Source organism: Petromyzon marinus, chromosome 15 (genome assembly GCF_048934315.1).
Source record: "Petromyzon marinus isolate PM22_M1 ecotype Great Lakes invasive population chromosome 15, UKy_Petmar_22M1.pri1.0, whole genome shotgun sequence".
NCBI classification, from domain to species: domain Eukaryota; kingdom Metazoa; phylum Chordata; class Hyperoartia; order Petromyzontiformes; family Petromyzontidae; genus Petromyzon; species Petromyzon marinus.
The window spans coordinates 118,767-134,091 of NC_133681.1; the positions used below are offsets into that span (position 1 = coordinate 118,767).

The 15,325-nt window shown below is 44.6% G+C and overlaps 1 protein-coding gene across 2 annotated transcripts; it reads right to left on the reverse strand.

Annotated features, from left to right (window-relative positions):
* Nucleotides 1–2,532: 2,532 nt before the first annotated feature.
* Nucleotides 2,533–13,435, reverse strand: LOC116942525 (tumor protein D52-like). 2 transcript variants are annotated; one of them, XM_032954533.2, is made up of 7 exons: nucleotides 13,124–13,435; nucleotides 12,626–12,696; nucleotides 10,174–10,322; nucleotides 8,731–8,879; nucleotides 7,965–8,066; nucleotides 4,367–4,427; nucleotides 2,533–4,232 (listed from the first exon to the last, which is right to left on the reverse strand). In XM_032954533.2, the coding sequence occupies exons 1-7, from the start codon at nucleotides 13,372–13,374 to the stop codon at nucleotides 4,131–4,133; spliced, it is 885 nt and encodes a 294-aa protein (XP_032810424.2). In that variant the 5' UTR covers nucleotides 13,375–13,435; the 3' UTR covers nucleotides 2,533–4,130. The 2 variants fall into 2 exon arrangements, with proteins under 2 accessions (XP_032810424.2, XP_032810427.1); XM_032954536.2 differs by lacking the exon at nucleotides 13,124–13,435 and having other exon boundaries at nucleotides 12,626–13,117.
* Between the last annotated feature and the right edge of the window lie 1,890 nt (nucleotides 13,436–15,325).

Below are 15,325 nucleotides of genomic sequence, written 5' to 3' on the forward strand. Positions count from 1 at the left end.
ACACACGCGCTGCGCAGTGCGCACAGCACAGAGTACCACAGCCCAGTCACACAGAACTCAGGCCCCGTTTAGGCCAACGTCAAATTTAATTCCTGTCGAGGAGGTTGTTCCCTCCACCGCTGGACGGAGCCATGTTCGCTTCACCACTGGACAAAGCGGATACAACTCTGGTGGTGCAACTTAAACAACTTCATTCTACAAAATACATGTAAATTTCAGGGTTTTTTTCAGTTTATTTATTTTGGTGTAGCCCTGTGAGCCATTCGGCTCTTGAATCGGGTGCAACCACAACAAACAAAAAAACAAAAACACGAACAAGAAAACATCTTAAAGTGACTATGTGACTGTGCAAACAGAAAATCCATGAAAAAAACAGCATAATATTCCTGAAAAAAGCACCGTACACCAACGCTTTGTGCAAAAAATCCCAGTGGGATGCAAGTCAAACAACAACAACCACAAGAAAACTTTGATTAAGGTCATTAGTCTAACTCCGTACTACAATAAAACAAACATGTCCAAACCAAAAAATGTTTTCGAAATCACCAAAAAATAAAGCCATAATTGCAACGTAATAGTGATTATAGGGACTGTGACCGAATTTTTTACAATAAACTACATAAATAACATGTAACACCAAATCCTAGTGCCATAGCTGGCTGCATGAGTTACTCCACAAATTACAAAACTGTATCCACCCATGAACGTGTGCATCTAGTTTTACCATTTAAAAAATATGTGACAGACTTTGTTTCATGTTAATAGCTGCTTGTGAATGACTACGTAAGTCGCGTAAACTATAGCAATGATATAGGTCAAGAAAGCTGACGTCAAAAAACCCCTAAATTTCCAATCACGCTCCACTCCATCCTCCAAAAATTATGGGCCCAATATGTGTACACGTTTTACAAATTGAACTTAGAGATACCAAAGATAACAAGGTAAATGAAAACGATAAATTAAAATGCTATTTGAATTGACGAAAGGTATTGTAAATATTCAAAGTAACATAAACAGTCATCACTTTTGATTTAAAGCTTTCGTGACTGCAGTAATTCATATTCTTAGTTCTTTCGGTAAAGTCACGTTATATATATTTTATTATTTTTTTGTTTCCCTTCAGCGTGACTTTACCGAAAGAACTAAGAATAGTCATCACTTTATCAATGCACTGCTGTATAAAGGCCTCCCCACGCCATATCCTTGATGGAAACTGTTTGACCATCCGCCACCACGCTGGTCAGCGCATAGGACCGGTTCAGATATCACCACGGATGTCACAGTGGCCTGGAATCGACAGGCGAGGTACATATCAAAATGCGCTGACCAATTTGCTACGGCTCATAAATTAATCATGCAATCAGGAACATGAGAGAAAGAAATGGTTGGAAAACAAAGAAAAGTAAAATGCGATTTAATAATCCACCTAGCCTCAGCACAAGCTGATTTCATCGCTCCATCTCCTCGGGGTCATATATTCCCTGACTGCCACGCCACGATTATTCGTCACTATAGACCATTATCACTTGTAGCGACATGCCCTGCCAAAGGCCGCTGTTCATACGTTTGAATGCCTTTAAACTGCGTACGCCCACCCATGTGTTCCTCTCTGTCTCTCATTGGAAATTAAAGGAAAGCTGAAAAGTACGCATCTCTCCATGCTCCTTTGCATACCTTTCAGCTTTAATTAAATTCTTGTTTGTGAATGACCATATTCCTGGAGACGCTGGAGGCAGATATAATGGTATATGATGTCAAAAGCATCATAAATATCCAGAACTAGGAGAGTTATTTATCTACGGTCTGAGGTAATTTACCACACGTAGGAGCAGTCTAAACAGAATGGCCTTGTGGAAACCAGATTGTGCTGGATCATGGAGTCCATACAGAGCAAGGGGTTTACAGAGATTGTAGTTCATTACCCTTTTTAGGGCTTTCCAATAAGAGGGAGGTTTGAGATAGGGTGCACATTTTCTGTGATATTTGGGGTCCAAAATTGGTCCTTTTTCAGGATGGGAGCGACATCAGCAGCATCATTGAGCTAAAGAAATGGTCTCAGATGAAATTGAGACTGCCATCTAGTAAGAGGCAGAGCGAGTGGACAGTGGCATATTAGGTTAGTGTGCAGAGGATATAGGATGGAAAACCCTGAGGTTAAACATTGTTGTTGTTCATTGGGACAAGCTGAGGGATGTCAATGTCAAGGGTAGGAAGTATGGAGATAGGACGGACAATTTTAAGAGCAGAGTCAGACACCAGGATGCCATTCATTATTTTCTCGACCTTATGAAAGGCGAGTTCGTCCGTCTCCAGAAGTGTACCCGTGACCTGTGAGCTTTTCCCCCTGCTGGGCTAGCACGGTACTGTCAGGGGATACCCCGAGCCAGGTGGCATCTCAACCCCCATCACCTCCAGAGACCAAGTCGGTCCTGCACGGTGGTGCAGTGGACAAAACAGTACATCACAACACATTCACGTTTAAAGCTCTGCACGTGCAGAATAAAGGTTTTGAGACGAAAAGCCACGCGCAGACAGTTTTAAGCTCAATATTTATTTCATACTCTAATGCTCTTTGTTGCTTCCCAACCGCATAACATTTTCTTAAGTGAAGCCCAGCGATGGGAAGACAACACGTGAAGACTGTGGAGATGGCGTGACACGGGCCACAATACAACAACCTGTACAGCATAGCTAAGGCACAATCTGCACAACGCCGGCCACTCGCTCGTCGAACCACAGACTCCAATGGGGTCGCCCTGGCCTTTGGCAAATATCGAAACCGAATAAGGCACCGAGTTCACACTCTGTAGTGCCCTACTCCTCACCACATTAACTTGACACGGATGTACGTTCTTAGATAAAAAGGGGTTTACCTCCCACAGTGCTAATAAAATGGTCGCTAAATGCACCCAAGTACAAACTGGCGACGCACACACGTCGCAACACACAGTGGGGAGTAAGAGCAGAGCTTCCACACAGCCCATTCACACAGGCCGCGCTTATGAGATGCAAGACACAAACAGGTTGTGCAGTATCAACTGCGGAACCTACTGGACAGCCGCACCTGCGTTACATAACGTACTTTGGAAGTCTGGAAAATGGGGCTGGTCACATAGAAACACTTGCTTAGATGTTTCCTTTAATTTGGCAACGAAAGAGGTATGAGTGTAAAGAAAATAACATCAGATATTTTATGCAACCAGCCCCAGAAATTTATCAGGAATATTTTAAACTTCGTCGCCTCCAACCATCCTCGTATTGATAAAACCCACGACACAGTAAAAGCGTCGCCAGTGTTGAAATGTAAAACAGCATCTTTAGTCTCAATGGCTTCAGAGCTGGAGCTGGCAAGCGAGCTGGTGCACACACCAATATTCTAATGTAAAGCTGCAAATAGCAAAAAGTTAATCGCTTTTAGTTTTCAAGCAAGCCAGAAAGTTTTTAATCAATTGGAAACCTGTTCAGAAACGAAAATACTTAAGACATTTTCCTCTTAAGCTTCATGCACATGGGGTTATCAAGGGTTAATACAACATACTACAGTAACAGGCATTTGCGATGGGTATTCATTTCAATGTGCATGTATTTGAAGAAAATAACTGTCTTATGTAGCTCATATGGCAATTTATGAAAGGTACTTTGAAAATAAGCACGTGGCATATTCTACACAGCAATATGGCAGCTATACTGGTGCATGCACATCACGATCTCATACTCTGCCACTGTTTTGCAAGTGATGGCAGCCACATGGCACATTTGACACAGCAAAAGAGCTCACGCGAGTTGCGGTAAGGCACGGGCGGCTACAGGCACCACTTGAACACACGAGCCATGTCTCACGCTGATGCGTGGAGACCATTTGCCTGGACTCCCATCTGTTTGTCACCAAGTGTGCCTGGCAGCAGGAGTGAATGTGTGTGCGCATCTGTGGGGTATTCTCACGGTGGCACTCGTTTATCCACACCAACTTTGGCACTTGCGATTTCCATGCAGGCATGTAAGTGGGCATATGCACGTGTACCATACTCGTGTATGTTGGAGTACAAGCGTAGGTGTGTGTCACGTTGAGCAAGTATTTGCGTACGTATGCGGATAAGCGCGAGCTTTGTTTTTGTACAGCCATGCACGTCTCACAGTGGGACTTTCTCTTCAGGGTCAGGCTTGGCACTGGCACTTGCCGTGGAGCTCAGAACTTCTTCAAAACTTCCGGATCGGCGCGTGGAAACACGGGTCTGTGTGCGCACGCAGCATACAGTACAACGACACTAAGCCATGACATTGTTGTGCTGTGCATCTCGTACTGACAGAGCAAACAAATGCGACTCTCGTGAAACAATGTGCACGTGGCCGCATCACGTGGGCTCACCTTCAAGCCGGTCACGGTGCTTCCCACTCGTTCCTCGAAAGATTTGAAAGTAGGAGAGTTCCTGGAGAAACCAAGACCATTACCATCATACCAATATAAATTTTTGATTTAAAGCTTTCGTGACTGCAGGGATTCGTATTATTGGTTCTTTCGGTAAAGTCACGTAGAAGGGAAACAATAAAATAATAAAAATATAAAACAATAAAATATAAAATAAATTTTATTTTATATATATCAATATATACACCGTATCTAAGCATATGCAGAGACCTAAAACGTTAAGTAAACAGCAACAAACAGCAAAGTTGTAATAAAGTTAACATGTGTTTAACTGAGTAAGGTTATATAAGGGCTAATTTCTTTAAAACTGCTGTTTGTGTTTAATTTCACCCCTTGGCTTTCGCGACCAATATCATCCATAATAGTTTTTTTTTAGTTAGATCGCTTAAATGTGTCGTTAAACCCGCCACTACCCGACACAGCCAATTAGTAAGGTTTTTCATGTAAACAGAACATGCCAATTCATTACTAGTACAGCACACCGGTGTGTTGGAGAGCAAATCCACATTTACAATCTGAGTACGACGTTTTGCCAGGAATTACCACTAGCTTCATCAGGCGACAGCCATATTTGTGGAGAAATCCTGTTTTAATCCTTAAAGGGGGGGGGGGGGATTAATACATTTATATAAATTACAATGGGTATCTATTGCCGGTTGGGTTATTAATATGGTAATCAACATATTATTTGGGTCTTTCGGTACAGCCACGTAGATAGATCAAATAATACAAAATTATGAAATAAAAAAAACAATATGTTAATCAACGTACATTATGCATGCACATTATACATGCACATTTTTATTGTACCTCCTATTATTTGCATGCAATAAAATAGCAGTACCTGTTATTGTCTGCGTACAGGTGTAGTGTGAAATACAAAGGCGCACACACTATACTTGGAGGCAACACGTTTAATAAACAACCTACTTAAACACTCCGAGTTCTATAGCTAGGTGTGGCTATACTGTTCGCTGTGTGCGTGTCAGTTAACTGAACCAACGGGCCAGTCAGCATACACGCTGCCTGACCCACGATCCCCAGCTAAGACTTCACGGCGAACGAGGAGCGAAGAGCGACGACTTCTCAAGTTGATCCCCACAAACGAGCCCCGATCCCTCTCGGGGCTCCCCCTTTATTGGCCCCGATCCGCCCTCGGCCACGCCCCCTGCGGTATCAACTCAGGAGCTCCAGGTCACGTGTCCCTCAAGCCTCCTATGGAGATTCCCGGCGGTCAGCGGCACTCCCGAATTAGTGGCTGGCGCTAACAGTGCAGTGACCCTATTTGTGTCACTACACAGGTAATCCCCGTTGATGTCTGGTTACCTGTATAGGCATGCACTTAAACAATGTATTATTTGATGATTCGCTTCCAAGCAGCGCTAAGCCTGTAGCTATCCGAAAGGCTCAGAAGTGAAAATAATTGACGCGACGGGAACAGACAGGGTCACGTAAGGCTAGGATGGGACCTAAGGGGTCGTAAATTATAATTGAGACAGGGACAGACAGGGCCAGATGAGGTGAGAGATAGTTCGGGGAAAAGGGGCGTGGCCGGGTTCGAGAGGGGGATAAAAGCCAGTGTGGAGCAGGGCTCTGGGCTGCTGTGGGGGAATAAAGAAACCGTCATCGCCATCGTCATCTTGGAGCGGGTCATCTTCATCATCTTGGATCGGGGCACCTTATAGTCTTGGAAGGCTAGAGTTACATATTGTCTCCGTGACTGCTACACGTCCGCTCCTATGTAGTCAGCCAACTACATGCGGAGTGTCGCGTAGAGTCACAGAAGTAATCCAGCTGTATATAGTCAACCTGTGGTTATCCGTTAAAATATCAGTGAGTCGGCGGACTTTATTCATAAATAAATGAACAAGACGGTGTCTCTGAGAGCTTCATTACACTAGTAACGAATTGGCATGTTTTTTTACATGACAAACCTTACTAATTGGATGTGTATAGTGGTTGGGGGTTTCACGACACATTTAGATTTATGCGATCTAACCCAAAAAACCTATATTATCTTTGTGTTCAGTTTGATGTACTTCCCCGCACCTCCAGTGAGCATACTTGGCTACATACGGTGTGAAATAAGTTCAACATACTTACATGCAGCTCGGAACAACAGATGATGGGAGGGAATTAAAAGTTGAGCAGTGTGAGAGAAGGAACAAAAATACAAGTCTTGTGACCTACATACATGGTGTGTGGTGGATGAGACAAAATGACCAGTGTCTGGTAGACTGAGTCCTTAACGTGGGTAAAGGAATCAAGGAGTAACGTTCAGAGGAACAGCAAACATGGTCGTAGAGATAGAAGAATGATAAGGAGGCACCTAACTGGAGTGAATCGGTAAGTGCTGGATCATCACTCTTGACTGCTTTACGCTCAGATTCGATCAAGCGTAGTGAAGTAGGAACTGGGTGTTGCACCCCAGATATGACAACATAATTCCAACTCTGGCAGAAGTAAGATAATAATATGCAGTTCAAATGCTACTCTGGCCAATAAAAATTGTAAACGCAAGGTGCAGTGAATCACTGATGAGAACACAATGCTGTAGCACCTTCGTAATACTGCTTCCATCACGGAGGCACCAAAGGGACAACAGCAGCCTGCAACACAGGGTGGATGGGGCGACTGCTGGACCAGGCCACCTGATTCACAGCTCGTGATCAGTTTTCGCTGTTGAAGAAGCTTTTGTCACAAATCATGGTACCCTGGAATTTTTGCCACTAATAATTACTTAACGATTGTTAATTACAGGAAATATTGAAATAGTTTATTATTACTCTGCTGTGCTGGTTATAATAGTGTATGTATATCTAACTTCTTTCGCACTGTACATAGCCAACCGTGCTCAACGGAGGTGCAGTGTAAAGTTGAAAGGAACTTGGACTTCTTGCTCAAAACAGCATCGAGGCAGTGCACATCTGTTTACAGCCTCCAGTGATGGAAACTCCATATTTCTATGACAGGGGTGAGCCTATCCATAGGACTACTGATGACACTTTTTTTATTGGCCACACAGGAATAATGGGCTGAGTAAACACCCCCAATCAGGAATTGGCTTCGTAACCTTCAGATTGCGAGCCGCTCGCTCTACCGCTGGGCCACCTGGCCCGTAATTCACAGGCATGCAGCTCCTATCATCATTCTTATTATTATTACTACCACTGCACTCAAATTAATTCAGTTCCATTCTGATAAAGAAATGCACAAACACTTAGAGATGACATCTCATAAAACGGACCCTGCAGTGAACTCCAGAACATAGATGCCATGACAGCCACTTGCTGTAACGGTGTAAAGTTAATTGGAGTGATGCTATATTTTAAAATCGCGCCAACCATGAAAAGTGCATTTCTACAACACTTAGGATTTATAATGTGCAGTTTTCATATGGAGGTGCAGGGAACCCAGACAAGCGGGAAGGCCATAGTAACCGGCACCAACAATTGTCCAGGCTCTGTGATTCTATATTAGGATGTTTGGCCAACTCCATAAACGAGTGTTTATGTGTTGAAAGGAACGAATCGCTCACTTGACGTCGCCCAACGTGCGGCTCAGCACCGAGCCCACGGAAGAGATGGCTGCCGTCGTCTTCTGGCCAGCGTGCACCAGCGTCTCCGAGGTTTTCTTGTAACTGCATGGAAGGCACGAGTTTACGAGGGACGGCCACAGTCCAACACATCAGCCGACGCGTTTCTCTTGTAAAGGCAGGTATTAATGAGTCATGATAGTGGAGTTGTAGTAACGCTTGTGCCTTGCAGCAAGAAGTTCCTGGGACCACTTCAGGCAACTTTCTGCGTTAAATTTGTATGTTCGCGCCTGTTGTGCACCAGTTTCTTCCAGCTGCTCCGGTTTACTCCCATAGCGAAACACATTCAATGTAACTGGAATTGGCCACAGATCCCAAGGCTGAAAATTATCTGCAAATTACTTAATTGGGATTGCACACAGCAGTAACATTTCCCCCAACTGCGACAACTTGACAGGACCCTCCTAAAAAAGTGTTCAAACTCTGAGGCTCAGGGAAACAAGCATCACAACGATCATTATTAATGAAAATTGTCAATTTAACCATAATTAAATCGCACTAAAACTATCAGATAGCATGGACTAAGTTTATGTAGCGCATACAAAAAGTTTTTCATCCAGAAAAACACAATACACATCCACTATCTAGTGCCAATCCACGAGTGAATGCGCAGCTGGGATAGTACAGTAACGCACATGCAGGACCACGCAGACCCCAAAAACCTCAGCCTGTATCCTGTGCGACAGCATCCAAAGTAATAAGCACATACGCAGATGAAGATGTCACGTCTTGCCACCCCTTGCTCAGGTTTGCCTTCAGTTCCGTGATGGTTCCGATCCCCAGCTTTTGCTTGATCTCAGCCAGGTGATGCTCCTTCGCTGCAAGAACCTGCTTCAATGTGGCTATCTCCTCCTCCACCTGTGCATGTGCACACACACACAATGCACGAGCTCGCACCCCTATAAATCACAAGATATTCCTTTCCATTTTGACTTAAAACTTTCGTGACTGCAAGAATTCATATTCTTCGATTCTCTGTAAAGTCACGTAGATAGAATAATAATAAAAATGAAGTGAATAAAAATAAAAAATATATATTTTTTACAAAGTAATAAAATAAGCTAAAACCACTAATGTAGACTGTAGCCTGGTTCTTAATCTGAGTGAGTGTACTGGCAGTCGATAATGTAGCCTGGTTATTAAGTTTGGTGAGTGTACTGGCAGTCTAATGTAGACTGTAGCAATGGTGATTAAACTGAGTGCGCGTACTGGCAGTCTATAATGTAGACTAGCCTGCTTCTTAACATGAGGGAGCATACTGGCAGTCTATAATGTAGGCTTACTCTTTGGTTCTTTCGGTAAAATAATAAAAATAAAATAAAATTAGAAAAATAAAAAGCAAAAACCACGTTTCAGGAGGAAAGAGGGGGAAGGTCACCGAAGGCAACCGTTTTTAAAGGTTTCAAAAAAGTGGGCGTGGCACAAGAGCTCCGACGGTGGAAGCATGGAACACGAAGTGCCAACAAAACGTCCTGGTGTCAGAACGAAAGTGGGCGGGGCATATGTGCCCTGGGGTAAGGTAAAAATAAAACACAAATCAAGTCATAACTTGACCTGTGCTCCCTTGACAAGAGAATTCAAATCAAGTCATGACCCCAAGTGGTTGATGACATCTTTCCAATGATAGCTGAGTTTGTACACATCTTCTCGGTTGAAATTGTCTGAATATATTATAGACTGCCAGTACACTCACCGAGGATAAGAACCAGGCTACAGCCTACATTACAGACTGCCAATACACTCACCAAACTTAATAACCAGGCTACAATCTACATTATAGACTGCCAGTACACTCACTCAGATTAAGAACCCGGCTGCAGTCTACATTAGTGGTTTTTGGTTTTTATTTATTTTTTATTACATTTTTTATTTTATTTTATTCACTTCATTTTTATTATACTTTTTCTACCTACATGATTTTACTGAAAGAACCAAAGAATATGTATTCATTTCCATGAGTGTCTTTTCGTTACCTGCCATAAACTGTGAGCACTGTCATTGGCAAACACACTTCACATTTTTGTTTATACAGCTAATAAAACATTGTGACTTTGAGTGAACCACGAAAACGAGTCTTACGAGGACACTGTCTCTGCACGAATAAAAACAGAAAAAAAAGAGCAGGCTGCCGGGCCAGTGTGCGTGCACATACCTTAGCCAGCTCTTCACGCAGCTCTTCCGTTTCCACATCTGACAGAGCCGAGCTGCTGAGGGTTGGGTCTTCCCTGGCCATGCCAGCCCCGGCTTGCCCTGTCGTGCCACTCCGGAAGTCTGCATTGGGTTGGTCACTGCCCAGAAAACCTGTACACATCAAATGGCCATCTACTACAGAGGCACAATAGTATCTTGTCTGCATGAACCTATATGTATGGTTTCAAGTAGATTTCTTATTAACAATGAGAACTAGAGAGTCCAAGGTAGCCTCATTTTCAAGAGTGACCCGTCACCAAAATGACAAAAGGAATAACATGAAACAAAGTACAGCAATGAGGTATATAGAAATCTAAAAAACATACAAATAGAAATCAGAGCAAGGAACTACTAAATAGGAATCAGCTTAAAAATAACTGCATGATAGAAACAAAATCATATAGTGCACAAACATAAATTAATATTACATTCACATATTCACATTTCCTGCAACAAAATATGTCCTGGACAATTTGCTTTTTATCTGTAGCTGAATAGAGGTACATTACTGCTGACATGCAGCAGTGATGGGGTGCTGCCCGGCTGAGGGAAGCAATGGGAACAGCTTTACCCTGGGTGAGAGACGGGGACCCCGGTGGAGAGTCCCCATCAGTGGGGGCCAAGTGCAGGTACTTGATGCTCACGCCTGCACTGAAGTCAAATGGGGAGCGGTAATCTTCTGGACTGTCCTCAGCCTCCTCACCCAGACGACTCCTCTCACCTATCTTCCCACTCATGGCCTCAAACACCCACCGACACCTTCGTTAAATCTGACAGCCACGGTGATTAATCCAGATATGTAAGGAGGGAGCTACTTAAACTGCACCGATGATAATGACTGATGGCGACAAGACCACAGATTAGCAATTCTTATTTAATGACGGCTCATTCTGGGAAGCTACCACAGCGACACAGCTGAGAACTAATCTCCGTGAAGCAACGTGTGATCACGCAGGAGGGATTAAGGGTGTGCTTTACAAGCCTGAGTGTGCCACGTCTCAAAGGTCACTCGTCACAGGGTAGAAAATCAATTAACTCCACCTATACAGCCACCATCCAATGTTGACACAGCACCCACAAGGCACGGGTACATTGCATGTCCATTATCTGTCCATCAGTCCGTACCACAGGCCTCCCAAGGATAGCGTGCATGTTATCTATCAGTATGTGATACCTCCATGGCATAACAATGACATACAATATAAATCACTACAGTGATACATGTCATTCGCACGTCATACCTGCGGGGCATTACACTAAACAAGCATTGTATTACATGATTATTAGCATACAACTCACACAAGCAGCAGTCAGTGAACCACACTGAATACACATCATTAACAGAGATGCTGAAATGGATTTCAGTGATGTCATATGAACGAGCTATTGTGGTGATAGAGGATTGATCAGTGAGGTGAGATGATGCAATGGAAGTGATTAGATGGCAGTGCGATGAGGTGGGTGAGATAAAATATAGTATCGGATCTGATGAGGTGGGAATGAGATGAGTGAGATTAATTATGTGGAGTGATGCGATGGATGATGATGTGGGCGACAACAATTATGGTAGTGGGTGTACCGAGGTGGGAATGAGATGAGTGAGATTAAAGTGGGAGTGATACAGTGGGAGATGAGGTGGATGATATTTGGCGGGTGGGATGAATTGTGTGGTATGAGTGATGAGGTGGGAGTTACTTGCAGGTGAGATGAAGTATAAGGTGGGTGTTTTTATGTGAAAGAGTGAGATGAGGTGGGAAAAGATATACTGGTTGATCAGGTGGAAGTGACAATAGGCGGTTGAGATCAATTATGGGGCGAGTACATTTTGATTTAAAGCTTTCGTGACTGCAGGGATTCATATTCTTGGTACTTTCGGTAAAGTCACGTTATGAGATGGGGGAAGAGGTAGGGGAGGTTAATAATTAAGTGGTAGTGAGATATGGTGGACGAAATTGAGCGAGTTATGGGTGATTGGGTTGGAGTGCGATGAGATGGGCCAGACGAATTATGGGGTGGCATTGATAAGGTGGTGGTGGTGATCCATATGGGAATTGCCCGTCGTCCGTTCAAACACGTGAATGCTAATGGCAGCGCTTACGGATGCGTTAACCAGCGAGGCAATCCCCGCTTGTGACCGCGCTGATCGCCACGTTAATCACCTCTCCGTAAGTGCCTCCAATGACGGTGGCACGGGCCCTGTGGTCTGGGCCTGGCCCTATCGGGGAACCTAAGAATCCTCAATTTTACAAAGTTAAGAGAGCAGCCGAACAGCAGCAACCACTGTCCGCGGCCCTTGTGGGAAGAGATTTTAGTTCAAAGACGGCGGCAACGAGGGCGAGGGAGCAGCGCAGGACGATGTTGGGGAGTGACTCGGCATGGCCGCCACGGCGAGGCCTCGCTGCGGCGTCTCTCACCGTCCCCGGACGAGTCCATCGCAGAAGTCGTCAGATCGGTCCCGGCTCGGTCCAGGAGAGGAGGCCTCCTCCTGCACAGTGGGACAGAGTTCAGCTCACACCTCCTCCTCCTGCTGCTAATACTTCTGCAGTCCCCGCCGTGTGCGTTTCATAACTTGAAGCCTGGCCCTCTCTCCCCGTCCGTAGTGCGGGCGGGGGGTTGGGAGTTTGTTCGTTTAGCTCAGGCCTTGCTTGAGACTAGGATTGGAGTCGAGAGGCAGTTCTGCTGGACCTCAGGCTCGGAATATAACACACATCTCCTAGAACCAAGGTTCAGAGTTTAACCCCAGATATAACGCATGTATCTTGGAACCCTTGGTGGGAGTCTAACCCAGCTGTAATTGAGCAGTTTAACAGTCTTATGTTTTCCGGAGCCCAGGGTAAAAATATAATCCAGGTCCGCTGCAGCCTAGGGAAAGTCTATCCCAAGTCTGCCGCAGCCCAGGGTGGGAGCCGAACCTAGGTTTGGCTGGAGGTCTCGCAACTCCACGCGGCGTAGTCGCAGCAGCTCCACGCACACGGAACTGGGTGCCGCGCCCCGTGACGCGTGGCGCCGCTGGGCGTGTGTACACGCGTGGTGCTGCCGACACACGCATGTGCGTGTGTACACGCGTGGTGCTGCCGACACACGCATGTGCGTGTGTACACGCGTGGTGCTGCCGACACACGCATGTGCGTGTGTACACGCGTGGTGCTGCCGACACACGCATGTGCGTGTGTACACGCGTGGTGCTGCCGACACACGCATGTGCGTGTGTACACGCGTGGTTCTGCCGACACACGCATGTGCGTGTGTACACACGTGGTGCTACCGACACACGTGTTTCTATTTAAAGCTTTCGTGACTGCAATGATTCATCTTCTTTGGTTCTTTCGGTAAAGTCACGTAGAATGAGAATAAAATAATAAATTGATAATAAAATAATAAATTGATAAAATAAAATAACACTATTTTATTTTATCAATTTATTATTTTATTCTCATTCTACGTGACTTTACCGAAAGAACCAAAGAAGACACGTGTTTCTGTTTACGCGTGTCTACATACGCTTCATGATACAGCTTGTTCGACTCTGAAGTCACGCATTTCAGAGTAAATGAACTTTTTACACACCGCAGTCAATGTCGATGCCATTGTTTTTTAAAACAAAACTTGAAACCGTAACAGTTGTGGACCATCAACTAGTCCAGGCACCAAAGGCTTTAACTACTTACTGGTCTTTGCAATCCGTTACTGTACTGTCATTTCATAAAAATCAAATATGGAGGTGGCTTAGTTGTAGCACATGTCCCTCATAGCAAGGAGGATCTTCTGGGTTCTATTCCAGACCCGGGTGTCTTTTTGGAGTTCATTTATCCCCCGGTTCTGCATGGGTTTCCTCCAGAGGCTCGAGTGCAGAAAATGCGTAAAATCCACCAGGCAGTAGATTCACGTTTTTATGTGGGTGACTGCGCTTATTATTTGTGCGAGTGCGTTTGTCTAATTGTTACAATGTTACTTTGCGTGTGAACGTCACGAGCGTGGGTGTTTGTGCCTATAGCTAGCTAGTGTGTCGTCCCGACCTTAACACGTGATCGCAGTCTGCACAAAGGCAAGATGGGGGGCCTTTGTATGAGTGCCGTGTATGTCGGAAAAGTATATATTGTGGCTGTGTGTGTATTTCAGTGTGTGGCTGTATGGTGTATGTGTCGGGAAAGTATATTGTGGCTATGTGCTGGCTGTGTGTATTTGAGTGTGTGGCTGTATGGTGTATGTGTCGGGAAAGTATATTGTGGCTGTGTGCTGGCTGTGTGTATTTGAGTGTGTGGCTGTATGGTGTATGTGTCGGGAAAGTATATTGTGGCTGTGTGCTGGCTGTGTGTATTTGAGTGTGTGGCTGTATGGTGTATGTGTCGGGAAAGTATATTGTGGCTGTGTGCTGGCTGTGTGTATTTGAGTGTGTGGCTGTATGGTGTATGTGTCGGGAAAGTATATTGTGGCTGTGTGCTGGCTGTGTGTATTTGAGTGTGTGGCTGTATGGTGTATGTGTCGGGAAAGTATATTGTGGCTGTGTGCTGGCTGTGTGTATTTGAGCGTGTGGCTGTGTGTGGTGTATGTGTCGAGGAAGTATATATTGTGGCTGTGTGCTGGCAATGTGCGTGTATTTGAGTGTGTGGCTGTATGGTGTATGTATCAGGAAAGTAGATATTGTGGCTGTGTGGTGTATGTAAGAGCGTGCCGCGTGTGGACGTAATGTCAGACTTGAGGGTGGTTCCGTTTTTAGAATAAACACGATTTCTCTCATGGGATCGAGGTTAGGACAACTTAGCCTATGAAAATTCTAGAATTGCACAATTCAGTTCGATACTCAGGCCCAAGGTTCTCGGGTATTCTCCCATAGCTAAAATAAACAATGTAAATGATATTAGATTCGAAGCTTTCATTACCCGATGATGGTTGCTTGTGTTGAAATCGAAACGTCTTCTATTATTAATTTATTTTATTTTCTTTCTACGTGACTTTACCGAAAGAACCAAATAGTAAAAGATATTGACAAAATATTTCAATGTTGAAAATTTCACATCAACCACAACTGCACAAACTTGACAGGACCCCCTGAAGGTGTCTTTAGACTCCATGGGGCTTCCCTGGGTAAACAAGCGTGATAACAAATAAAGATG

Coding starts and splice junctions, on each gene's coding strand:
- LOC116942525 (XM_032954533.2), bottom strand. CDS start 13,374: ATGCGTGTGTCGGCAGCACCACGCGTGTACACACGCACATGCGTGTGT. Junction 8,880..10,173: donor TGCGTGAAGAGCTGGCTAAG/GTATGTGCACGC, acceptor GCACATGCACAG/GTGGAGGAGGAGATAGCCAC. Junction 4,428..7,964: donor CGCACGTTGGGCGACGTCAA/GTGAGCGATTCG, acceptor TGGTTTCTCCAG/GAACTCTCCTACTTTCAAAT.